The sequence below is a fragment of the Trachypithecus francoisi genome, unplaced genomic scaffold, assembly GCF_009764315.1.
Source record: "Trachypithecus francoisi isolate TF-2019V2 unplaced genomic scaffold, Tfra_2.0 Lachesis_group16, whole genome shotgun sequence".
Lineage (NCBI taxonomy): Eukaryota > Metazoa > Chordata > Mammalia > Primates > Cercopithecidae > Trachypithecus > Trachypithecus francoisi.
Window position 1 is genome coordinate 16,015,661 of NW_022681461.1, and position 27,209 is coordinate 16,042,869.

Here is a 27,209-nt window from a genome sequence, read left to right on the forward strand (position 1 = left end):
GTTTCTTATTTCTGAAAGGGATGAATGATAAAGCTAGCAACTTTATAGAGGTTTTGCGTTGGTTTAAAGGTTTTTTTTGGCTGTTTTAAAATTTTGATATCTGTTTTTTCTTACATAAGTGCAGCTCTTGAGCAGAGAAATATGACATGACCTAAAAAGGGCCATTGTTTCTTAGTAGCATTCAGTAGTAATAAAAACATAACTTTAGATATTTTAATTAAAGATAAATTACATTAAATTGTGGCCGAAGGGAATGCTATTTTTATCTGCTTGAAAGAGATAATTGACAACAAGTTGTATGATTTAAAAAAATGTATAATAGGTCATGCTTTTAAATGACTCAAAAGTCATTTAACAAATATTTGTTGAGCCCCGACTATGTGGCCAAGTACTGTTTGAGGTACTGCGTATACTTGCTATCATTTTGCAGCGATCCCTTTTATGTCACAGTTAAACATTTGTTGAATGTAAGGCACTGAAATACCTAGCCAGTGTGATCACTGTTTGGAAAAGGGAGGAGACTCTGGGGGAGACTCCAGAGCAGACAGTTTGTAGACCTACGCAGTGGCGTTCATGGATGGACTGTATAAGTATATGCAGATTGTGGTGGGTCTGTGTTCATTTGCAGAATTCTGGGGAGAGATTATAACTCGTCAGAAGTTATAATCTGTTCTGTCTAAGCACCACTCATCTGTCTTTCAGGTCATATGGCACAGCACCATAAAAAAACCTCCTTTATCAAGGAGGCTGGATGCATCCGGTCACATAGTTACTTAGTTAACAGAGATTGCGAGTTAGTAATCTGAGGGACCATGTTGTCACTCTGTAATTGACTTCTAAAATCACCAGGAGTTTGTATTTAGAGCTTACCTAGAGATAATTACGACAAACATCACCTTGTTTTACATAAGGTGGTTTCTTTCTTTTGTTACTCTTCTCTAGCTGTTCTTGACTAGTTAATTGTCAGAGGCAGGACCAAATCCTTGTTAGGACCACCCATCCGTCACTTTTTCTCAAAATGACAACATTATAGAAGGCAAAGGGGAGTTAAGATGTGGGACTTACTTTGGAAAAGAATACTGTTGGTCTTTTTCTGGGGAAAAAAATATCATCTTCACTCCCAGATGCCCATGGGAACCGTGGTGGCATCAGGTGGTAGAATGAACATGAGTTTTGTACAAAGGCAGACCTGAGCGGAATTCTGGCTACACAGGCAAGGCTTTTTCATTCTTTTGTGCCTTCCTAGTCCCATCTATAAGAGGTGATAGTAGTGGTTGCCTCACAGGGAGGGGGTTAGGAGGCCTCAGGTGGGAGGATAGCAGACAGCATGGAAGGTGCTTAGGGAGTGCCCTCCTCCCACTGCCGTTGGCAGAGTAGCAGGACAACAGTAAATGCATCATTCATGACTCTCAATGCACTTACTTCTGGGTTTCTCTCCTATTTATTTTTTTAATTAAAACAATTTTTCTTTTAAGTTTTGTACACTCAGTCTCAGTATGTTGCCTAGGCTGGTCTCAAACTCTTGGCTTCAAGTGATCCTCCCACCTTGGCCTCCCGAAGTGCTGAGATGACAGGCGTGAGCCTCTGCACCCAGCCTTGGTTTTCTCTCCCTTTTTAAAGTACATATTACACAGGCAGTTATGAAAATAACGATCCACGTGCCAATGTGGCAGTTACTGATGGTTCTCAGCATGTCAGCACCGTGAAACTCATCTCAGCTGCTTATTAACTCGATCAGTTTCCTGATAGTCAAATTTCTCAAAAGTAGACACAGCCTTGGAGGTGCTGTTTTTGCCTAAATACTTATGAATTAATCTTGACCTGACATTTTAAGAGGTTGCCTGGAAATAAAGGCTAAAACTGAGATGAGTCACGTAAAATTTCAATTTTGGGGCACAACGGAAAACGCTTAAGTTTTCTCTTTTTTTTTTTTTTTTGAGATGGAGTCTCGCTCTGTCGCCCAGGCTGGAGTGCAGTGGCCGGATCTCAGCTCACTGCAAGCTCCGCCTCCCGGGTTTACGCCATTCTCCTGCCTCAGCCTCCCGAGTAGCTGGGACTACAGGCGCCCGCCACCCTCGCCCGGCTAGTTTTTTGTATTTTTTAGTAGAGACGGGGTTTCACCGTGTTAGCCAGGATGGTCTCCATCTCCTGACCTTGTGATCCACCCGTCTCGGCCTCCCAAAGTGCTAGGATTACAGGCTTGAGCCACCGCGCCTGGCCTACGCTTAAGTTTTCTTAAGCAGTCTCCTGGGCAGGTTTCCCTTCTGGCCAAGTTTAAAACTCTGCTTTAAAAAAACAGATCCTCTTTGAGAATGTTGGCAACACTGCTGTGAGTAGGATGAACCCTTGAAAGCCCTGGTGGTTTCTAGATTGTCAGGAGCCTGTACCAGGTAGAGGCATCTGTTGACTATGGATGCAATAAGTCAGGTAGATATCGGGGCCTTGGTGGACTGGATTAATGTTCAGGTTTTATCTCACTGTGATTACAGTGAAAATAGAGCATCTTTACTCTAAAAAAAAAAAAAAAAAAAAAAAAAGGCGAGAGAACGATTTTTCCCTCCGAAACCTCTTTTTTGAATTTGTGCTCTGTAATTAGAAAACCTGCGATTGTTTTTGCCCCTATAATCATTTTTATCATTTCCTCACTGGAACATAGGTGGACGACAAACTCTGTGTCCTCATCTTTGAGATAAGGAGGTATAAATGTAAGTGCTGTCAGATACAAGATGACTTAGTCAAGTCCTGACGTAATGGCTTTGTAGTTTCAGGGCCATTTCTTGCATTAGCAATTATCTCAACAGGGGCTGGAGAGCAAAGAGGCACAGAAACAGGTAAGCAGCTCTTAGAAGCCATGCTTTCAAAAATGCTTTGACATAGAGGTTTTGGTTTTGCTGTGATTGGGTCCTGAGATGGGGAATGGCAGTGTCATGAGGTTATTTAAAAATTAATTTTAAATAATTGTATTTATTGTCTGCTCCAGAGTTTGTTTTGCTTTGCCTGGAGGAGGGTAGAAGGGCCAGCTACAAATGAGGGGGTGGCGACGAAGGCATTGTGGTTTTAGCACCCTGTCCATCCTCAACATTAACTGGCCCTGTATGTCACCTGCACGGCTACCTTTCTATGAGTCCTCCTGACTCGATGAGTTGCAAAATCAAGGTGCAGGAATGCACTGGACCTTCCCCATAGTTTGCATTTAAACTGTGTGAAACATCAATGTGTGCCCTTCAGACGGGCTGCACAGGCAGAGTTGTGAGATGTGATGTGATTGCCAGTGGACAGATTTTCAACTTTGTCATGTTGTTAACAAGTGGGGATCTCATTAGTTTTATGGGTTAAAAATGCAGTAGTCGAAGTTTTGGGCAGAGTACGTGAATGACCAATTGGACCGTAGCAAAAAGTACAGCGCAGGGTGATGGCTTAATTGATACCAGGTGTAGATGGAGAAGGGCACACAGATGTGATGGGGTGCGTCGTTACCTAATTGTTTTAATGTTCACCGAGAAGTTAATTGTCAGTGTGGAGTGTGCTAGTAAATTAGGTTCCTACTGCCTTAGTGTAACTGAGGATAAATGAGGTGTCACGAGTTTCCAATCTGTACCTCTGACACAAACAGTTTTCCTGCGGGGAGGAGAAAGTTCCCAAGGGGAATCAGCATGGCAGCTAAAGAAATCCATTTGAATAATGTGCTTTATTTTTGCATTAGGGAAACCTGTCTTGCTTTTGCTGTGTGCATGAATGGGTTTTCCTTTCAGTTTTGCTGCTGGTGGTTTCAGGGTTTGAACTTGTTGGCAGAGAAGTTGCTTGGAGGTCTTAGGATACATGAAGGCCTCTGTAACTAGTGTTTGGTAGCCTTGACAGGGCAGCATTTTATTAAAGTTGCTTTTTTTTTTTTTTCTCCGTAGTTTCTGGGGTTACTTTTCAGAACATGTTAGTAGATGTGAACAACCATTAGTGTTAAATTGCTGAAGAAAAGTCAGATTATTGGAACAAGACTATAAAGACTGGTTTTTATCCTTATTGAAGTGGCTGGGTCTTTGCTGCTTTTGTCTTGAATGGGTGTTTGGAGCATGAAATAGACACATCACTTGTGCTGAATGGTCAGGATAAAGGAATACAGAGTCCCAGTCTTAATATGTTCTTTTGACGCCACTGGGTGCTCTCTGAGGTTCAGTCAACCCATCTGCTTACATTGTAAGTTCTTATATGAAGGTACGGTTTCATAATTGTGTTGGAATGTTTATTTTTGCTTTATTTTAAAAGAATATATTGGCCTCTCGCATCCAGGAAATTCAGACACTTTGCCAATTATCTAGTTACCCTGAGGCCATGGAGCTACCGCAGGGAAAGATCCTGGTGTGTGTTTAATAAAACATGGTTCCCACAGTTAGGAAATTGTGCTCAGAATTTGTCTCAGAATGCACACAAGCTGTAATATCGGAAGATCTGCCATTCCTCATTTCTTCTGACCAGCTTTTTTGCTGTCATAGCCATTCTATTCTGTCATCCTATTAGTACAAGTTAGATGTAATCCTTAGGAAGCATATATTAATAAATAGTAATTTGCTTGTTGCCAGTGAAGATGCCCTCTGAGATTTGGCATTCTCACAGAATTCCAGATTTTCGTGAGAGAGAGAGAGAGAGAGAGAGAGAGTCCCTTCTTGTGGAGTATATGGTTTCTCTGTTCTTGCACCTCATCTAATCATCTCATGTACTCTCTATACAAAAGTTCTGCCCGTTCTGCCCATTTTTGAACCCTCTTTATGTATCTGATACTGAGCATTCTAGGAGGATCTTTTCTTTTAGACTTCTCAGATATGCTTCTCCCTTTATGTTTTACTTGACCCTGCCACACGTAGGTGCAGAAAATGATTTGGTTTTGGAATTTTAGTTTGTTTTGAACAGTATGTTTTCAACTGATTTGCCCAGGTTTGTAATGTCCTCCATGGGCTGTATAACTTCTATGTTGAGTTTCTGTAGAAGACATAAATAAGGTGATTTTGTTTATTTCTTAAAAAAATTTTTTAAATAAAGGAAAACTTATACAGTCAAGAAACCTCAGTCTTTGGGACACTTGTAATAGAAGTCTGCCCAACATTTAGTCTTTAAAAAATCCTGGCAGATATTTAAATTTTACCAGCTGCAAGGTGAAAGAAAGCATTGGGTTTCTTGGCTGGAATTAGAGTATATCAGTCAGTATAGTAACACTGGTTCTCATGTTGATCAAAAAGCTGATTCTCAATTAAATATTTATTTGGCAAATAAATACTTGAAAAATGAATTCTACTTGATGAATCCTGTTTGGTAGATTAAAATCTTTCAAAATATAGACTTAGGAAGAGGTGTCTGCAGTGGCAAATAGGTCTGTAGGATGATTACCTGCGGTGATTGGCATCCCACGAAGCCTTTGTGTACCTGGGCTGCTTTGTCACTCTCTGCTGAGGCCTTTTTCAGTGTTAATTTTGGATTTTGAGTGGCACGGCAGGAATTTGGGACTATTCCTAGTTCATTTTAAAGGAGGCTTTAAAATGTTCATTTAAAAATTACACGTTCCTGTTTTTGGTATGGAACGCATCTAACCTGATTAAACCAAGGCATTCCGTTGGTTAGGAGGTGGGTCAGAGAAACCATGCATCAAGTATTATGTCACATTAGAATGTTAAGTGCAGTAGTTTAAAGAGCCAGGCTGAATTTCAAATAAGTTTTTGGGTACAAGTGTTCCATGTATATAAACTTGAGTTTAAAAATCACGCTTCTGAGAGAGGAGGCACTTTGACTGTCATAGGAATCAGCAGGTGGTGGACAGAGCTGCTTGGCCCCAGGCAAATCACCTCTGTCTTGGGATATCCTAGTCCTCCAGATTAAAGGAGCAGGAGGAGGAGGAGGAGGAACAAAATGTCTCAGCAGTTGCTTTGGCCTCTTCTCAGGTTTGTTTCTAATTATTTTCTGTGTTTAGAATGCATGACTTTTTTTTTTTTTTTTTGATTTTGATTTTTCTTTTTTTTTTATTTTTTTGAGGTGGAGTCTCACTCTGTCACCCAGGCTGGAGTGCAGTGGCACAATCTCTGCTCATTGCAACCTCCACCTCCTGGGTTCAAGCGATTCTTATGCCGCAGCCTCCTAAGCAGCTGGGATTACAAGTGTCTGCTACCACACCCGGCTAATTTTTGTATTTTTATTTATTTATTTATTTTTTAGTACAGATGGGGTTTCACCATGTTGGCCAGGCTGGTCTCGAACTCCTGTCCTCAGGCAATCTGCCCGCCTTGGCCTCCCAAAATGCTGGGATTACAGGCATGAGCCACCGCACCCCGCTTCATAACCATTTTTAAATAGCTTAATGCAAAGCAACCTCTGTTTCATTCTTTTGCAAATGGTATCCCCATAAATGTTGCCTCGATTTGTTAGATGTGGACCCAGACAACATAGCATTCGGAATTTTGGAGGATCAAAATGACAATTTAGTCAACACCCAGGTTTAATCTCTGAATTCTCAAAATATGTATAAAGTGGCTCTTCATGGCCATCAAAATGACTGTGTTCTACCCTGGAGCCATAAGCAACACACAGTAGGGGGTGCACAAGGAGAAATCACAGCGTGAGGGAAAAATACCTCAAGAAATGCAGTACCCACAAAGTCACTTTTGGGTTTCTGGAAACAAATGAGGGTATCATGAAGGTAAGGGTCCCCCAGGCAGTAGTTTAAAAACCAGAATGGTTGCTGTTGCTGCCAGTGAAGCTCATTAGGCTGAAACTATTTGCTCATATCAAGAACAACAATGAAAGCAGCATCAGGGCTGGAAGAAGTCAGGGGCAGTTATACACAGAAAACTGGGTTCACAGGAACAAGAGTAAAAGGAAGCGGTCTCTTTTTGGTGGGGTAGCCTTTAGGTAGAAAGCCGGCCGGGCGTCCGGCAGCTGCATGGGCCAGGGATCCCTGGGTCTGAGTGTGGTTTTCCTGTGCCTTTCCAGCCCACACTCTCTGCTGCCTTGTTTTGAGTCAATTTTACAGCATCAAAGGTATGATGAGGCATCTTGTTTTGTAACTTGTTGAAGTCTGCTGTTGAATGGGGTCCATTTTCAGATAAGCAGCGCTGCTAATTACTAGCCCTGTCCACCACATTTGGAGGAACTTTCAGAGCTTTTCAAAACCTATTCAGACTATAAGCTTCATTTAAGCTGCTCAAGCGGAAATTACAGTAGTAACTTTGAACACATAGACGCAGAGGCCTCAAAGCTTGACAGTCTTAAATGTCCAGTCATAGAAAGGTTATTGTTTCTAACAGAAATTGTATTGTTTCTAACAGAAGTGTAGTTTACTTTGACGTTCACAGTACTACTTGACATCGTTTAAAAAAAAAAAAAAAAGACATTAAGAAGCTGTCTTGGAATGGCCCTGTGGCTTGGACATGCAGTGCTGATGACAGCAGGAGAGCTTGGAAGACTGTGGAGAGAGACTGGTCAGCACACACCGACTCTATGCCCCATTTTGCTGGGCACTTGGGCGGATTTAAAGTTGAATAAGACATAGCCCTGCCCTGGATGCTGCTCAGAGTCTGGAGGAGGAGACCTCGGGGCTGAAATAAACTAGAAGAGAGAGATGTATTTAAACATGTTTCCCATGTGTGAACAAGCAGCTGCTGCTCCGGCCCAGCTTTTCAGAGGGCGTGTTAGCACTTTGCAAGAGTTAGGTCTCCTGCAGCCTTGTCAGCTGTGGGTCTGGGTTGGAGGGGTTAGTTTTTAGCGGACATTTATCTAGGTAATTAGTTCAGGGATCCAGCCGGCTCACCTTTCAGCCCCAAACACTGTGGTAAAGACATTACTTTGAGCTTCTCTATATTGAATTGCATTGGTCCCTCCCAGCTGCTTTTATCTAAGCCTCCTGGCATTTGTGTAGCTTGAACAGTCATGAATAAAAGAGCCCAGCTCCTTTAGAGTCAGTCCCTGAGGAGGGCCAAGAGGCTTGGGATTGCCTTCTGGTCCCCAGTTTTGATTTCCTCCTGCATATGGCTGAGCTGGGAACAACCCTCCCATGGTGGGGTCCATGGTTTTCAGGGGGAGCTTTGAGGGCTGGCCACCTGGCTTATTACCTCTGGCTGGTTAGGAATGAAACTCACGGCTTTTAAAAAGGTACCATAAAGTATTTGCTCCTGTTGTATACTGTCCATTAGATGTGGTCTAATTTAAAGGTATCCCCCAGTCCCTTCTGTTTTAAATTGTGGCAGAGAAAGGTAACATAATTGTCTGTTGGCCCTGGACACCGCCCTCTTAGTTCTCAAACATCTTTCAGAGTTTGGGGTTATCTGGGCTTAGTGAAAGGAGGTTTTTGCACAGCTCATTCAACATTGTTCAGGGCAGTAACACATCACTGAACAAATTGCCCCCTTGCATATGCTAATCCCACACTTAAAAGAACTCATTGTAACGTGTTCTGATGCTTTAGCCCGAGGGGAGATGGGAATTGAAGAGATGTCAGATCATGTCATGTGACCCCAAAATATCTAAAATGCCTGTTTTCTTTGGGTCAACAGTTCCTACTCAGCATATGCGAATGAAAGTATCCTGTGTGGTTTGTGGAAAAGATTAGTCCTTGTTCCTGCTTTTGTGCGTGGGAGCTGGCCTTGCTATTGAAGATTCACTGGCCGAAATTCCCCCCTTGAGTCTTAAATTTCAGCGCTATTGGCGAGGAACACCAAGTCTTATTTTCAACAATAAATTAAAAGAATTCAAAAGAGTTCCTTCATTGTTGCTGTGGAAAATGTGATTTGCCTTTTAGGAAACCATGCTGTTAATCCCACCGCTTCCTTTGTGCCTTTTTAGAGTGGTACACATTGACTCTTACAGTTAAAGAATATGTCTAATAGAGTAATCTCAAGATTTGCTCATAGGCCATTCGCATTCCTGACCAGGAAGTCACAGTGGGAAAGAATAAAAACACATCCACATACAACACAGTGAGCTCCTATTTCTCAAACAGTAAATAGAACAGAAACACAATTCCAAGGAGGCCTGAAGAATCCACCTAACTTTGGATGGTTTAATTGCAAAGTCAGGGTCTCCTTTTTAAGTGTGTAAACCTGTAGATATGTTTGCCATCAAAGTCTTTAGATGAGATGAATTAAATGGAATGAAAGGCTGTGTAGGTATCACCTTTCAAAAATAGTTCTCACATCGAGGTTGGGTTTTCATGTGTACAAAGAGGCTTGGGAAGAAATCTTTGATTAATTTTTCTGTCTTGCAGAGTAATTCCCTTCTGGTCCCAGACAGTCTAAGAGGCACAGATAAACGCAGAAATGGGCCTGAATTTTCCAATGACATCAAGAAAAGGAAGGTGGATGATAAGGACTCCAGCCACTATGTAAGTAATTAAAGGACTTGAAATAGTATTTGTTTGCTTACTGCTCACCTGAGTGAGTATCCAAGTATACTCTAAGATCTTAGTGATAATTCCATGTCCTTAAAAATAATAACATAAAGAGGAGAGGTTCTTACATTGTAGGATATTATTTCCCTTTGGGGCAGTAAATTATGCTTCTGCCAGGCTCAGTGTTACGCTTTGGACTTCCTGCCTTTGTTACTCAAAAGGGAATATGAAAATGCAGGGCTGGCTTTGTGCGCTGTGCGGTTGCTCAGGGCCCTGCTGTTGTTAGGAGCCCCCCCAGCCCCTGCCCTCTCTTGGTGTAACGCTCAGATCTCACTATCTTTGCGTTCTCAATTTTTGAATAAGGTCTCTGCATTTTTCATTTTGTCCTGGACTCTGTGAATTTAGTAGCCACTTCTGCTAAAATAGAGTAAAAATTACAGTGTCACAGAAGCTTTGTGGATGCTGTTCTGATGATACAGGCTCATACCACTTCTCAAGGCAGAGCGCAGCGTTTTCCACAGTGAGCGTTCTAGTGAACTAAGTTCTTGGTGAAAATGGAAGAAACCCCAGAGGCATCTTGTTTAAATTCTGTAGATGAGATCACTCTACTGGTTGATGGAGTGGGGACTCTTGTCACAGATCCAGCTAAACCACATTCAAAAGGAAACCAAACCAAGCCAGATGGCCATTGGCTCCAGTCTCAGGGTTATAAACATTGCAGCTGATGTATGACTTGGAGTTGCCTGTGTGTCCCCGAGTGTCTGTTTCAGGATGGATGCATTCTCAGGAACAGTATGAAAGCAGAGTTGCTGAATTGGGGCTACGTCCCTGATGCCCTTGGAGGAAGAGGCGTCAACTGTGCAGGCTATGTGGAGGTCTAAACACTAGACAGACGATAGTGTCCCCTGCTGGCTTGCCCAAGCCTGTAGCTGACGATAGGTAACATCTTTTTGAGCACCACCTGGAGTTGGTGCCAGGTACCTTGTGATTTTTACACGGATTATTTCATTTAACTCTTATAACATCCCAGTGATTTGCTGGAGCCAGCTCTAGTATCTCTGCTCTTTGACACTATGCTAAGATGCCCAAAGCCAGCTCCAGTATTCGATTATTTTACCAGAGATCCTCTATTTGGTTCGCACTTTGCCCTATGCTTTAATAACATACTAAGAAACAAAGCTGTTGGTTCTCCCCATCCTAACCCAACACTTTTTACCACATATCATTCTCCCCTTGTCTGTTGCCCAGAGCCAATGTCCCATGCATGTACTTTCATTGTGACATTCAGTGTTACTAAGCAAGTTGGAAGGTTTATGACATGCAGATATTTGCTGAGGTAGAATTCTGATGTTACTAAGCAAGTTGGAAGGTTTATGACATGCAGATATTTGCTGATGGAGAATTCTGAATTGCCCTTCATGAGGCTGTTGTGTATAGTAAGTTATTTAGTAATGAGTGCTCTAGAATCCATAAAGCTTGGCATGGTAGTTTTGTAACCTGCATGGACTAGGTTTGTCTGGTTGGATAGATGGTTAGGGACCGTGTGTGGAGAGTATGTTGGAGAGTCTGGGACAAAGGCCTCAGATCTTAGATCACCGATGACAGACATGTACTGTCCTTTGCAGTACCTTTTGCACAAAGGGTAAGATTTAGTACAAAGCTAAGATTTAAATTACAGTAAACTCACTTCAGAGTTCCATTGTAATAAAGGAATTGTTCGCTACTTTTTGCTAGTTCCGTCTGTGTACTAAATTAGCCATTTTTATTATTTTCTTTTTAGAAGATAAACTCTTTTAGTTTATATTTTTTCACCACCACCACCCTTAATACCTGGAAACATTTGTGCTTTGCTGTGGGCTTTACCAAGAGAAAACAGATTTTCGTTAGTATTAGTTTTGTTCTTTATTGCATGAAAATATTTATTTCAGTAGACTGTTATTTAGGATTACCCAGGCTTCCTCATTGGTTGTAATTTTAATTGTTACTAGTGAATTGCATGGTGCTGTGTAACCATGGCTAAAATATATCTTGTAACACACTATTGAAGAAAATAAATTGGGTCTCCCACATGTAGTGGGAGATTAGGAAACAAATCATTTAAGACTTGAATTTAGAGTTGAGGGTAAACTTTCTAGCCTAGATTTGTGGGCCTACTTCAGAAGGCCAATGTGGATAATATTTGTACTTGTTTGTACTAATAACTTTTCAGATATTATTTCTATATTCTTCATTGACAACAATATCAGTACGAGCATTGTTTAGATCATAAATTCGGGACCTCTTCCTTTCCAAGATTCAAACCCATTGAGATGTCCTGCTTTTTCCATATACCTACATTGTATAAGGTATTACTCTGCCCTAAAGGACATGAGACATTTTGGCTAAGAAAGAAGACTTTTTCAGCCTGCCTCAAACTTGATGGAGGGGGTGATTGCATCATTGAATAGTTTTTTTCTTGTTTTTTTTGAGATGGAGTCTTGCTCTTGTCACCCAGGCTAGAGTGCAGTGGCACAGTCTCGGCTCACTGCAACCTCCGCCTCCCAGGTTCAAGCGATTTCTCCTGCCTCAGCCTCCTGAGTAGCTGAGATTACAGATGCACACCACTACACCCAGCTAATTTTTTTTTTTTTTTTTTTTTTTGAGACGGAGTCTTGCTCTGTCGCCCAGGCTGGAGTGCAGTGGCCGGATCTCAGCTCACTGCAAGCTCCGCCTCCCGGGTTTACGCCATTCTCTCACCTCAGCCTCCCAAGTAGCTGGGACTACAGGCGCCCGCCACCTTGCCCGGCTAGATTTTTGTATTTTTTTTAGTAGAGACGGGGTTTCACCGTGTTAGCCAGGATGGTCTCGATCTCCTGACCTCGTGATCCGCCCATCTCAGCCTCCCAAAGTGCTGGGATTACAGGCTTGAGCCACCGCACCCGGCCCACCCAGCTAATTTTTGTGTTTTTAGTAGAGATGGGGTTTCACCATGTTGGTCGGGCTGGTCTCAAGCTCCTGACCTCGTGATCCACCCGCCTCAGCCTCCCAAAGTGCTGGGATTATAGGCATGAACCACTGCGTCCGGCCCACATCATTAAATTGAACAGGCTTTATTTTATTTATTTTTTTGAGACAGAGTCTTGCTTTGTCGGCCAGGCCAGAGTGCAGTGGCATGATCTCAGCTCACTGCAACCTACACCTCCTGGGTTCAAACGATTCTTGTGCCTCAGCTGCCTGAATAGCTGTGACTGCAGGCATGCGCCACCACGCCTGGCTAATTTTTGTATTTTTAGTAGAGACAGGGTTTCACCATGTTGGCCAGGCTGGTCTTGAACTCCTGGCCTCAAGTGGTCTGCCTGCCCGCCTTGGCCTCCCAAAGTGCTGGGATTACAGGCGTGAGCCACCATGCCCATGCCCGGCTGAACAGCTTTTCCGAATATTTTCCAAACCCAGTGCTACCTTGGAGTTTCCTCTGATTAGTAAATACTGTAGCTTTATGAGGGGACAATGAGAGCCCTATTGCAGAATGCCAGTGCCTTTCAAATATTGCCATCTATTATCTTTCCAAAAATACTTCAAGCTGATTGCTAAAAAGGTTTATTTTTAATTTACTTTTTTGTTACTTAAGAGAAAAAGATTGGGTTTTGTTTGCTTATTCCATCCACCGGCTAGCTTTGCTGGATTCGTTTTGTTTTTTTTTGTTTGTTTGTTTGTTTTTGTTTTTTTTGCATTAACTAATAATCCCATGGGAAAATGCTTTACCTTGAAATCATATGGAAAGACTCTGATATAAGGGTATGCATATTTCAAATTAGAGATTTCAGCCCTCAAGAGAAATTCAGCTGTTGCAACCATTTACTGAGCACTTACAACCTGCCAAGTATTTGCAACTTGCCATCACCTGTAAACAAGTTGTGATTGGATAGTTGGTTTGCTACTGCTACAGAATTCCTGCCTGAAGCTTTGCATAGCCCCAGGTCAGATGAGAAGAGCGGGAAGATGATAATAATTACTAGGGCTGGCAAACTGATAGAGAGCCTGCAGGCCTGTCCCAGGTAGTCTTTTTGTCTGTCTGCTACCAAGAACTATAGAAAGAAATCTGTGCCCCAAACCCATTCTTAGCTTTTAGTAAATGGCGTTAATGTTTCTTTTTTCCAGGACAGTGATGGTGACAAAAGCGATGACAACTTAGTTGTGGATGTGTCTAATGAGGTAACCATTCTTTTCATCAAAGTGTATCTTCAGAATGATTTGAATAATGTTATGAAAATAATCTAACAGTGAATGAAGGAAGTAGAGCCCCTCAGTGGGGGGACCTCTTGCAACTTTTTGCATTAAGAAGTTAATGGTTGCTCATGTATGGAGCAATAATGGTCTAACTGACATAGAATTTTATTTCCTTTAAAAAAAAGATATTTCCGTAGACATTTTGAATGCCTGAGTTGGATGTCTGGCTCCCCTTTCCTTCCAATGCCCTCTAGGCAAAGTTCTTAAGCCTGAGGCACAAAGAGGGATATGACTGTGGGGTTGTTTTTTATGGCATGTTTGCGGGTATGTTTGCGGAGACCACGCTGCTCATTATAACATGGTGTTGGTCACCTCGTACACCCCCAACCTGAAGGACTTTCAGCACTGTCCTTAAATTTAGAGAATGAGTGTGGAAAAGGAAAGGTCTGTCTGTTACAAGCTAAATCACGAAAACTTTGATTATGCTTGTTGAGGACCCGTCTTCTCCGCGAGCAAGCCCTGCCCACTCGCCCCGGGAAAATGGAATCGACAAAAACCGCCTGCTAAAGAAGGATGCTTCCAGCAGCCCAGCTTCCACGGCCTCCTCAGCAAGTTCCACTTCTTTGAAATCCAAAGAAATGAGCTTGGTAGGTAAAGAAAACGGACACTTGCCTGTTTGGCCGTGTATGTTTCATTGTGGACTGGAGGACCCTGAAGTATTGGAAATGTAGGGGTTTTGCTGCTTGAGGGTTGTATTTTTAAGAGTTTACTAGTGAAACTCATCCTTCTGTTCTTTGTCATCATTCAGGGTTTACTTTTTCCCCTTTGAGTCATCTCTTTTCAGCCACGATTAGGGGGAGGGTATACACGCATCCGTGTTCATTGCCGCTGCCGCCTTCTTTTTTGAGACAAGAATCTCACTTTGTCACCCAGGCTGGAGTGCAGTGGTGCAGTCTCGACTCACTGCAACTCCTGCCTCCTGGGTTCAAGCGATTCTCCTGCCTCAGCCTCCTGAGTAGCTGGGATTACAGGCGCGCGCCACCATGCCCAGCTATTTTTTTTTTTGTATTTTTAGTAGAGATGGGGTTTCGCTGTTTCGTCAGGCTGGTTTCAAACTCCTGACCTGGTGATCCACCCACCTGGGCCTCGCAGAGTGCTGGGATTACACGTGTGAGCCGCAACTCCCAGCCTCATTGCCTTCTTACTTGGGGGATATGTCCTTGCCACACAGCTCTCTGAAACTTCCCAGTTGACAAATGGTTCAAACTTCTGAGATTTTTTTTTTTTTTTTTTCTTTCTGAGACAGAATCTCACTCTGTTGTCCAGGCTGGAGTGCAGTGGTGTGATCTCGGCACACTGCAACCTCCGCCTCCCAGGTTCAACCGATTCTCCTGCCTCAGTTTCCCCAGTAGCTGGGATTACAGGTGCCCATCACCACGCCCCACGCCTGGTACCACCACGCATTAGAGAGGGTATACACGCATCCATGTTCATTGCCTTCTTCTTCCTTTTTTTTTTTTTTTTTTTGAGACAGAGTCTCACTCTGTCACCCAGGCTGGAGTGCAGTGCAATCTCGGCTTGTTACAGGGTTTCATGTTGGCCATGCTTGTCTTGAACTCCTGACCTCAGGCAATCTGCCCGCCTCGGCCTCCCAAAGTGCTAGGATTACAGGTGTGAGCCACCACACCTGGCCTCAAACTTCCAAGATTCTTAAGTCTTCATTTTCTTAGGCTGACCATTTATCTGGTAGACTGATCCCTAATATCGGAGCATGTCATAGAGCATGCCCCGATGTTATGGAGCTCGTCAGATCAGTGATGCACAAAGGAGGCCCCAGGGGAAGCCAGGAACTGGTGCATCAGAACCCATTCGTGGTCATTCATTCAATCAAACTTGGTAGACTGCGTCATCTTTTAACAATAACATTTCATAACAACCCTGCAGTTAATCCTTACCTGGTCCCTGTAGGCATTATCCCGTTTTACCGGTTGTGGAGAATGAATAACTTAAGGCTACACAGCTGTGGCTCATGATCAGAAAGAGCTCTCTTTAGCCTGTGCTCTTTGCCACACTGTATGGGTTCTTGGACTGTGTTGTAAAGCACATGAAAGGTTGAAAAGCCAGAGAAGGTGCACTGTAACCCCGTTACTGTCTGGACTCTGAAAGGCCCCTTACTGGTGTTCCGTCTCTGCTCTGCACTGGTGGGTCCACTTCGGTTATGTAGGCAAGTGGGCGGTGACACTTAACTCCAAAGTGTCGTTCTTTTTAGGCATATTGGTAAGGCTAGCCCTGGGGCTTTTGTCTCTGAGATACTGGCCCCACTCTCTCTCACCATTTGTCTCAACCCCAGGGCTACCTAAAAAGGAGACTTGAAAAGGGGTCTTCCTTGGACTTTCTTGGTGGCCGGGGCATGTGTTTCTGAGTGCCTGGGAAATATTCTCTGGGTGGTCATCTTTCTAACTTGGCATCGACCCAAAGTCCACAGCCTGATGGAAAATACTTTTAAAATAAAATCTGCGGAGGAAGAAGTGTGATCATGTTCTGTGTCTCTAGCTCGAGTTTTAATTCTGGCAGGAAGAGGAAAGGTCAACATTTCTCGCTCACAAGTTAATGCTGTCAACATTGTGTGGATTTATGAAAATTGGCTGAGGGAGTAGCTAGAAGGTGCCCAGTGTCCCAGCTGCTGTTGTGATAAATTGTGTAATATGGCTTGGATTAAAAATAATACTCATTTAATTTGTTTAATGACACCAGCATGAAAAAGCCAGCACGCCTGTTCTGAAATCCAGCACACCAACGCCTCGGAGCGACATGCCAACGCCGGGCACCAGCGCCACTCCAGGCCTCCGTCCAGGCCTCGGCAAGCCTCCAGCCATAGACCCCCTCATTAACCAAGCGGGTAGAGCGTCGCCTCTTGTGTGCTTTGTTTGGTTTCTCCCATTCCCAGCTTGATTTGTTGTCTGTTAATGTTGTGATGCAGTTGCCCTACAACTATGAAATGTACTTAGGGCCGCCCTCCTTCCTAGCTCTGAAAAAGCCGTGATAAGAAACAGATGTTTGTCCTTGGGTTTCAGCAGCTGCACTCTGTTCAGTCTCCAACTGTTTACATTCAGCTTTTCTTTTTTTTTTTTTCTTAGAGACGAAGTCTCTGCTCTTGTTGCCCAGGCTGGAGTGCAACGGCGCGATCTCACTGCCACCTCTGCCTCCTGGGTTCAAGCGATTCTCTTGCTTCAGCCTCCCAAAGAGCTAGGCTTAAAAATTAGCCTGACACCACGCCTGGGCTAATTTTTGTATTTTTAGTAGAGACGGGGTTTCACCGTGTTGGCCAGGCTGGACTCGAACTCCTGAGCTCAGGTGATCTGCCCGCCTCGGCCTCCCAAAGTGCTGGGATTACAGGCATGAGCCACCTTGCCCAGCCTTCTTTTATTTTGAAATAATTCAAATCCTAGGGACTTCAGGAAAGTTTCTGATAATTATTTTGAACACAGGCCTCCCCACCTAACTAGCATTGTGCGTCTGACTTTGCTAATATTGGCTGAAACAGTGGTTTGGCCGGCCCAACCGTGCTCCTTGCAGACTGTAGTTGGTTGGTTTTCTGCCAGGGGAGGCCTCAGGAATCAGTGGTCTCTCCTTCAGTAGAAATTAGGAGGGTTTCCCTGCGACTCCAGCCCTTAAAAAACTCCTAATTTGCAACCTGACATCCCCCGATGGGAAAGGAGAAAAGCACCAACCTGGGCCCACAGGAAAACAGGCAACAGAATCTTCCTCCTAAACCCGTGCTTTGGTTTACGTAAATCCAGGATTGGGTTTTCATTTGGAATTGGTACCAGGGAATGGAAAGTTCGGACTGAAAGAGAAATCTTGGATTTTATCGAGAAAATCTTCTTTTGAGATTAAGTCAGGTAAACACTTAGTGTCTGTGCCTTGGTTTGCCCTCTGTAAATTGGGTATGGTAATACGCTTAATTCCCCTGGCTTCCGGTGCTGCTACTTACACGAATAAGAAAATGTGTGGGTTGTGCTTCCCCTGGAGTCTTTTCTTTCCTGGAGATGAATTCCACTCTGGGGAAGGAGGGATCCAGTGTATAAAAATTGGAGGTGATTTCCCCCCTCCCCCAGAAGCCTTCCCTCTTTCTCTCTCCCCGTGAGTGACACTAACAAATGACGAGGCCAGACTTGCTGGTCAGGTTTGATGGAGTGGGTCCGTTGAGTGATGTGTGGCTTGTGTTTCTTTTCAGCAGCTGGCTTGAGGACACCCCTGGCAGTTCCCGGCCCATACCCTGCTCCTTTTGGGATGGTCCCCCACGCTGGCATGAACGGCGAGCTGACCAGCCCAGGCGCTGCCTATGCCAGTTTACACAACATGTCACCCCAGATGAGCGCCGCAGCTGCCGCAGCCGCCGTGGTGGCCTACGGGCGCTCCCCCATGGTAGGCCGCTGTGGGGTGGGCTCTGGTTGGGTTAGGAATGCTGCATGCTCCATTTAGCGCTGTCAGGTTTGGGGCCAGGCCTCTCTGTGCTGCATGGGCAGGAGCAGCCAGCCCCACACACCTCGGAGACAAAGACGCCCAGTGTCCCAGCCACACACTTGCCTTCCTCTTGTCAGCTTTCATCAGCACGCTGCTTCATTAAGTGAGAGCCAAACGTTTTTTTGTTTTACTGTTTTTGTGGATGAAAAAGGCAATGTTTAGAAGCTCCTTCAGTGGTTCAGGGGACATCTGGTTTTCTCCCACCAAAGTCGATTTTTTTTTTTTATTTGAAGGTGATGAAATGATTCAAGTGGTTCACAGAAGCCTTTTCATTCATTTTCTTGAACTTTTTTTTCCTCATTAAACCTTAGGAAAAAATGTCTGAGAAGCCATTGCTTTCTCTTTCTATGCCTGTGCTACACTTTAAACCCAATAGCGTGATTGATGTATAAGCAGTGGTCTCTGTAAACAGGTAGAATTCTGGACAGACTGAACCACAGGGGCAGGTTGGCCTGTTTGCCCTGCCTCTTACCACTGTGCAAATGGTCTAATTTTTGACCAAGAAGACACAAAACTGCATTTGAAGGGTAGAATTGGCTCTGCAATCACTGATTGCATTAAGGGCATAAAATCCCACCATCATTTCTCTTGGCTGTTTGAAAAACGCCCCACACCTTTCTCTCTGGTCCCCTCTTCACATAGCATTACCTCCACTAGTTTGCGGTGATGTTAAGATTCATTGGTTTTTCCTGATACTGCACTTGCAGGAGAGGCTGTGCAGTGGCGGGCAAAAGTGTTGAAAAGTAAGGTGGTCAGCTGAGAGAATAGATGCTAGCTATCCTTATGCTGCACAAAGTAGGGAATCCATGTATGAATGCTTAAGCATTAAATTAGACCCGTGGTATGCAACTGGGGATGATTTTGTTCCTTGAGGACATTTGATAATATCTGGAGACACTTTTGATTATCATAACTGGGGGTGGGAGGGGGCAGGTGTGGATTCCTCTTGGCACATCAACAGTAGGGGAATGCTGTTCAACATCCTGCAATGCCCAGGATGGCCCCCAACAAAGAAAAGAACTGTTTGGCACAAAATGTCAATAGTGCTGAGGTTGAGAAATCTTAATACAACATATTGCTCTGTGAACTTGCTTGCCAGTCTAAGGGAGGTATTTACCATGGGGAAGTGGTTCTCAGTGCGCAAATAGATCACATCTCCTCTCTACCTCCCAAAAAGGAAGTGGGTCTTGTGGCGTTCAGAGGTGCTTATATTACCTCTTGCATAGTAATTAAGAAGAAAAACACTAGGCCATGTTACTGTTCCCATTGAAGTTGCTTTGGGGATCTATGAGTTTCTAATGAAAGGTATTGATGTTCACAAAGTGCCTGCTGCAATAAACTGAGTCTGCAATGCCTTATTTTTGTCTCCAGGTGGGGTTTGATCCTCCCCCTCACATGAGAGTACCTACCATTCCTCCAAACCTGGCAGGAATCCCAGGGGGGAAACCGTAAGTACCTCAAAGACCTTGGTTTTGTTTTAAAGGTGGTTACTCAGTCATTGGTATTAGCAGACTAGAATTCCAAAGGGAGTACAGGCTTGGGCGTTTCCAAGGAGATTTCTGGTGTCTTCCTGAGGAGTGTTAACACTTTCTATAAATAGGCAACTTGTAGGTGTCATGCCTCTGTCTTCTCCCTGGGGGTGATCTCCTAAGTTCAGTTATTTCTAGAGAGAAACTGTTGGAGATGAGGACGAGGTGGGAGGAAAGCGCTGGAGGTGTCTGGCCCTCTTTGCTTGACCCCTCAGAAAGCTGTTCTGCTCTGCCATTTGGTTAGAGGGCAGCTGCTGGAGATTCCCAGCTGTGCTGTGCTGTGGGCAGTCAGCTGTCACAAACTCTTGCAGGCTTAGACATTCGAAATGTGTCATCTCTTTACCCAGCTCCGTGCCACCTTTTTCTTATTTTAGTGCAAACGAGAGTTACTTGAAGGGTAGGTTGTGTTGCATGCCAGCACCCCGGGTTTACCCCCAAGTAAAGTTTTGATGAGTGCTCCGAGAGATCTAGAATTATAAAAAGCAAAGTGGCTTCGTGGGGAAGCAGGAAAAGTTAACGTTCATTTTGTGTTCAGTGCACAAAAGCATTGGAATTTGAAAAAACTCAGTTGGCTATTCTTCCTGGGTCACTTTAAAAATTGCTTCCTTTTCATCATGTTAGTAATTAGAAGTGTGGTTTCAAAGAATTCCTAAAGTTCTTAAATTTTTTAAACAGCAGAATTGAAATGTGAAGGTCTGTTTTGCTTAGCAGCAAAACTCTGCCTTCTCCTAAGATAGAAAATAGCAGAGGCCAGGCACGGTGGCTCACACCTGTAATCCTAGCACTTTGGGAGGCTGAGGTGGGTGGATCACCTGAGGTCGGGGGTTTGAGACCAGTCTGGCCAACGTAGCGAAACCCTGTCTCTACTGAAAATACAAAAATCAGCTGGGCATGGTGGTATGTGCCTGTAATCCCAGCTGCTCGGGAGGTTGAGGCAGGAGAGTCGCTTGAACCTGGGTGGCGGAGGTTGCAGTGAGTGAAGATCATGCCATTGCACTCCAGCCTGGGCGACAGAGGGAGACTCTGTCTCGAAAAGAAAAGAAAAAATGGCAGGTCTTTGCAAATTTAGTTGTTCTTCTCTTCTCTTCTCTTTTCTTCTCTCTTCTCTTTCTCTTCTCTTCTCTTCTCTTCTCTTTTCGAGACGGAGTTTCACTCTTGTTGCCCAGGCTGGAATGCAATGGTGCGATCTCTGCTCACTGCAACCTCTGCCTCCCAGGTTCAAGCAGTTCTTCTGTCTCAGCCTCCAAAGCAGCTGAGATTACAGGCGCAAGCCACTATGCCTGGCTCAATGTATTTTTAGTAGAGATGGTGTTTTATCATATTGGTCAGGCTGGTCTTGAACTCCTGACCTCAGGTGATCCACCCGGCTCAACCTCCCAAAGTGCTGGGATTACAGGCATGAGCCACCGCGCCCAGCCGATTTTTTTTTTCAATAAAGGTACGGGTGCTACATGTCTTAGGCCTTCAGTTTGTTTTTGTCATACCCTTGCCTTCATGTGGTTGCTTTCAGCTTTTATCAGTACGTCACTTGCACGTCACATTAGTGAGTTTTTTATTTTTAGAAACAGGGTCTTGCTCTATTGCCCAGGCTGGAATGCAGTGGCACAATCATAGCTCATTGCAACCTCGACCTCCTGGGCTCCAGCGATCCTCCTATCTTGGCTTCCTGAGTAGCTAAGACTATAGGTGTCTGTTACCATACCTGGCCAATTTTTAAATTTATTTTTGTAGTGACAGGGTCTCCCTGTGTTGCCCAGGCTGGTCTCAAACTCCTGGCCTCACACGGTCCTCCTGCCTTGGCCTCCCAAAGTGCTTGGATTACAGGCATGAGCCACTACACCCAGCATGGTGAATTATTTTGAGCAGTCCACTCAGCTGCCCTGTCATCCTTGGTGTGGTTTTGATAAGAGCCTTGTTTCAAATAAACCACCAGCATGAGATAAAATTGAATTTCTTACCCTGTCACCTGCTTTTTAGGATAGTAAAGGCGATTCCCATTGCACTACTTTTCATGTATTATAATATCTCTTTCACAATAATTTGATTCATGATGAAATGAGGTTTTTGTCTACACTAGGAATCCGTAGCGATGTTAGGAATTTAAGATGACATCTGTGCCCAGTGAAGGGAGTCAGGGGTAGTATTGCTCAATGCTCACTTAGCTGGTAGTTCTCTTCCAGTTGAGTACCCATGGACTAGTTACTACCCGGTGTGTTTTCTTGGGGATTTGGGAATGCCCCCCTGCTTCCAGCCTGGGAGGTCCTTGGGGCACTTGTGAGCATTTCCTGTCTGTGGTTGCCAGCGGTGTTGTAGCTGTTGTGTTCTACAGATTGGTGAGTGGATAAAGGGCAAACCGGTAAAGTTGTGATGAGAAGCAGTAATACCAGTAACTGATGAACCTTTGGTGGAATAATAGGGAAATAAGGCCAAGTTCAGCTGACCCTTAGGGAAAGTTAGCTTCAAGAGTTAGAGGCGGCCGGGCGCGGTGGCTCAAGCCTGTAATCCCAGCACTTTGGGAGGCCGAGACGGGCGGATCACGAGGTCAGGAGATCGAGACCATCCTGGCTAACACGGTGAAACCCCGTCTCTACTAAAAAAATACAAAAAAATTAGCCGGGCGAGGTGGCGGGCGCCTGTAGTCCCAGCTGCTCGGGAGGCTGAGACAGGAGAATGGCGTAAACCCGGGAGACGGAGCTTGCAGTGAGCTGAGATCCGGCCACAGCACTCCAGCCTGGGCGGCAGAGCGAGACTCCGTCTCAAAAAAAAAAAAAAAAAAGAGTTAGAGGTACGGGGTGTGTGTTCAGCTGCTAAGCCCTTACCTTGGGTGTAATTGAAGATGCAGTGTGGGAAGGCGGGTGAGCAGAGCTATGAGCTGTGATGCTAGGGTGGAAGGCTGATGGGTGGGCACAGTTAAATTGGACTCTGTTCCTTATATGTGTGTGTGTGTGTGTGTGTGTGTGTGTGTGAACAGGATCAGTTGTAAGATAGAAGTAGCATCGTGCTTATTAGAGTTAAGTATTGATGTCCTTGGCTTGTGAGCACCTTGCATTTCTTTGTGTTCAAAGCTGTGCAAACTAGAATCACAATGTGCCTAAGGACAAGGACAGTGGACACAGTGGCCAATGTTGTGAGACTATGTCAGGGTACTTTTCTCATCTTGGTCAAAGTGGCCGTTGGCCTTTGGATCTGAGCAATCATTGCTCTCTCTAAAATAATTAAAATCTCTCTCTTTATTTTATTAATTTATTTTATTATTATTATTTTTTAGAGACACTGGGTCTCCCTGGGTTGCCTAGGCTGGTTTCGAATTCCTGGGGTCAAATGATTCTCCTGCCATGGCCTCCCAAAGTGCTGCGACTACAGGCATGAGCCACAGTGCCCGGCCTAAGATATATTTTTTAGAATTCTCTTTCATGTTTGAGCCATATTATGTGAGGAAGATAGACTTAATATCAGAAGGAAAAATGAGCTTTGCCATTGTTGCCAGGGTCTGGGCTGTATAAAATCTTACTGTGTCTCTCTCTCTCCTTCTCTCTTTCTCTTTCTATGTGTGTATGTGTAATATATATATATATAATTTATATATATAAAATATATATATGTTATACTTTAAGTTCTAGGGTATATGTGCACAATGTACGGGTTTGTTACGTATGTATACATGTGATATTTTGGTTTGCTGTACCCATCAACTCATCATTTACAGTAGGTATTTCTCCTAATGCTATCCCTCCCCCAGCCCCCCACCTGCTGACAGGCCCTGTGTGTGATGTTCCCCACCCTGTGTCCAAGTGTTCTCATTGTTCAACTCCCACCTATGATTGAAAACATGCGGTGTTTGGTTTTCTGTCCTTGTGATAGTTTGCTGAGAATGATGGTTTCCAGCTTCATCCATGTCCCTGCAAGGGAACCTGAACTCATCCTTTTTTACGGCTGCATAGTATTCCATGATGTATATGTGCCACATTTTCTTAATCCAGTCTATCATTGATGGACATTTGGGTTGGTTCCAAGTCTTTGCTATTGTGAATAGTGCTATAATAAACATATGTGTGCATGTGTCTTTATAGCAGCATGATTTATAATCCTTTGGGTATGTACCCAGTAATGGGATGGCTGGGTCAAATGGTATTTCTAGTTCTAGATCTTTGAGGAATTGCCACACTATCTTCCACAATGGTTGAACTAATTTACACTCCCACCAGCAGTGTAAAAGTGTTCCTATTTCTCCACATCCTCTCCAGCATCTGTTGTTTCCTGACTTTTTAATGATCTCTATTCTAACTGGTGTGAGATGGTATCTCATTATAGTTTTGATTGGCATTTCTCTGATGACCAGTGATGATGAGCATTTTTTCATGTGTCTGTTGGCTGCATAAATGTCTTCTTTTTAGAAGTGTCTCTTCATATCTTTTGCCCACTTTTTGATGGGGTTGTTTGTTTTTTTCTTGTAAATTTAAGTTCTTTGTAGGTTCTGTGTATTAGCCCTTTGTCAGATGGGTAGATTGGAAAATTTTTTCCCATTCTGTAAGTTGCCTGTTCACTCTGATGGTAGTTTCTTTTGCTGTGCAGAAGCTCTTTAGTTTAATTAGATCCCATTTGTCTATTTTGACTTTTGTCGCCATTGCTTTTGGTGTTTTAGTCATGAAGTCCTTACCCATGCCTGTGTCCTGAATGGTATTACCTAGGTTTTCTTCTAGGGTTTTTATGGTTTTAGGTCTAACATTTCAAATTTTAATCTATCTTGAATTAATTTTTGTATAAGGTGTAAGGAAGGGATTCAGTTTCAGCTTTCTACATATGACTGCCCATATTAATCTATTAATTAGTATGAGAGAACTTGCTGTTCTTACTATTTAGTAAAGTAATATTGCCTGAGGCATTGCTGCTCAAACCATTTATGGTGACCAGTTTTTTCCTGAGTAAATCAAAGATGGAGACATTTGTAACCTACAATACAAGTGAGTAGGAGGAAAAAGATACAAAATCCAAGTCCATTTTTTGTTGTTACAAGAGTCAACAGCCCTAAGTCCTCAGGTTGCTGTGCGCACTCTTGATGACTACACTCATCTCACTGCAAACAGTAGCCAGTGTTTGCTGACCACACGTTGAGTAGGGCTGGTCTGAGGCACTTAAGAGAAATGAGGACCAACTCGTGTGTCCAGGGTAGAGTGAACAAGGCGTTAAAGGTTATACAAATAATTCTCTGAAAAATACCCATGGAAAGAATGCTTGGGTGAGGCAGACAGAAGGCACAGTTGCCATTCATAGACTGAGTGTGAACTGTCAGGCTTTATGTGCGATGCCAGGCGTGCTTCAGGAAAGAGGGTGCTCTCAGCCTTTCTGCCCATGGGGGCTTGATGATGTCATTAAAAGAAGAGTAAATTTCCTAGTTTAACTTGTGATATGTGCTCTTGAGGCAGAGCAGTGGGTGATAGGGAGACATGTAAATAAGTGACCAAAATTAGAGTCAGAAAGACTTCCGTGGGGTGAAGCTAAAGCTGAAGCACATGCAGGAAGCATTAAGTTTCCCAGGGAACTGGGGAGGGACAGGCTGGGTCATGCACAGAGAGAGAGCTTGAGGGATGAGAGAGAGAGCTTGCAGATGGATGAGTGCCTCCTGAGTGTTACCGCCAGAAGAGTTCAGTTGGGGCAGGAGGGACTTTAACATAGTATAAATGCTCATGCATGGTTCAAGCCTGCTAAGAGAACCCGTACAGTGACTATGTGCCTCTGACCGTGTGTGTCATTTGTCCAAGGACAGGGGACCCGCTGCTGCCCAGAGCAATGCATTTTCCATGGCTCTGTGAAAACTCTTCTAGCCTTTGAGCTGAATCTGTCTCCTTGGAACTCTGACCCATCAATCCTGGCTCTTTCCTACCCCCCGAGACCACACAGCACACTGCTAATCCGTCATCCCCATGGCAGCTCTTCAGTGTTTGGAGACCCCCACAGCACCCTGAGGCTTCTCTTCTGGCTAGAATTTGTCTGGTGCTTCAGCCCTCTCGTGGGCCATGATTTAGGGTTCCCACATCATCTGCTCACTAAGATCTAGACCCTGTCACTTCCTTTCCATCCACACTTTCACGGATTTTATTGAGACCTCCTGCATAGGCATAGGGGGCCCCACTGGGAGTTCACAGCCTAGGATGGGCTGCAGGGAAGGAAAAATTCTCCTTTGCCCTCTGAGTCTGCAGCTGGGCCTGAGAATCAATCTGACATAAGATAGATTAACAGGAGAAATGCACGCAAGTCTTATTAAGAATTTTGGTGTACATGGGAGTCTTCACAAGGAAGTGAAGACCCGAAGAAGTGTCCAGAGCAGGCAGCTTGTATCACTTTCTGTTTTTGTTTTGTTTTGTTTTGTTTTGTTTTTGAGACAAAGTCTCGTTCTGTCATCCAGGCTGGAGTGTAGTGGCCCAATCTTGGCTCACTGCAACCTCTGCCTCCCGGGTTCAAGCGATTCTCCTGCCTCAGTCTCCCAAGTAGCTGGAATTACAAGCGTACACTACCATGTCTGGCTAATTTTTGTATTTTTAGTAGAGGCGGGGTTTCACCATGTTGGCCAGGCCGGTCTTGAATTCCTAACCTCAGGTGATCCACCTGCCTTGACCTCCCAAAGTGCTGGGATTACAGGCATGAGCCACCATGCCCAGCCTTGTATCACTTTTATACAAAGAAATGACAAATTTGTGAAGACATAACAAGAAAGAGTTTTGGGATGGAGGCAGTAAATGGTGGTTAGGTAACTAAGAGATAGATATATTGGCAGAAAACTTGTGGGAGACAAAGGTTATTTTGGTAAGTTTATTTGTACACATCCCTTTTAGTGTTGATTCCCAGACTCTGGTGATAAGGCTGTTCTTCTTCTGTTTCTGGTACAGGGAGGGCACCTTTCTCATGGGAAATTTTATGACCTGTTTTTGTATAGAAAGAGGTCAGGAAGTCTTTCCTGGATCTCTCATTTCTCAAGTGTTTTCAGCTCAAAATAACCAATATACCAAAGGGGCATATTTGGTTGTGGCAAATCCCGAAGTCCTTCAAGGGGAACATGAGTTAAATAATCACAAAATCAAATGCAGAATTGTAGACCCCCATGCTACCACAGAGCTATTACAGAGGAGCACTGTTCTAGAAAGCCTATGACAGGGCATGGGGGACTGATCCCATTGGGGAGGGTCAAGCAGGGATTCCCTGCCGAAGGGTTTTCAGAGCTGCATTAACCCAACAGGGGCAGGGGCTGAACCACTAGGTGGAGAGACCAGCATGTGCAAAGGCCCTGTGGCTTCACATTGTTGTCAATCAGAGTGGAACAGAGCAAGATGACTTGCAGTGCTAGCATTCCACACTCTTGTTTCCAGTGTTAAGATGACAAGATCTCAGTAGGGTTTCCCAACCACCCTGGTCACCTTCCCTCCTCTCATACCCATTCCAGCCTCCCCTAACTTCTTTTTGTTAAAGCATCATTCCCATTCCCTCTGACATCTGAGCCCAAATTTTAGTGTTAGATTCTTCCCTATTTAACTTTTTTTTTAATAGTCTTATTCTTTGTTAAAATTCTCACCTTTCTCATGCCCAGTTTTGTC

At 44.1% G+C, this 27,209-nt stretch overlaps 1 protein-coding gene across 16 annotated transcripts in view; it reads left to right on the plus strand.

Moving 5' to 3' along the window:
* TLE1 (TLE family member 1, transcriptional corepressor) overlaps positions 1–27,209 on the plus strand; it is a 107,311-nt gene that overhangs the window by 60,732 nt on the left and 19,370 nt on the right. For 7 of the 16 annotated variants that reach the window (XM_033236981.1, XM_033236993.1, XM_033236983.1 and 4 more), the window contains 7 exons: positions 9,239–9,355; positions 13,499–13,552; positions 14,062–14,214; positions 16,322–16,466; positions 17,368–17,469; positions 17,805–17,995; positions 19,466–19,542. In XM_033236981.1, coding sequence (XP_033092872.1) covers positions 9,239–9,355; positions 13,499–13,552; positions 14,062–14,214; positions 16,322–16,466; positions 17,368–17,469; positions 17,805–17,995; positions 19,466–19,542 — 839 coding nt within the window. The remainder of the gene's footprint in view (positions 1–9,238; positions 9,356–13,498; positions 13,553–14,061; positions 14,215–16,321; positions 16,467–17,367; positions 17,470–17,804; positions 17,996–19,465; positions 19,543–27,209) is intronic. The other 9 variants (XM_033236989.1, XM_033236987.1, XM_033236994.1 and 6 more) reach the window with 4 other exon arrangements.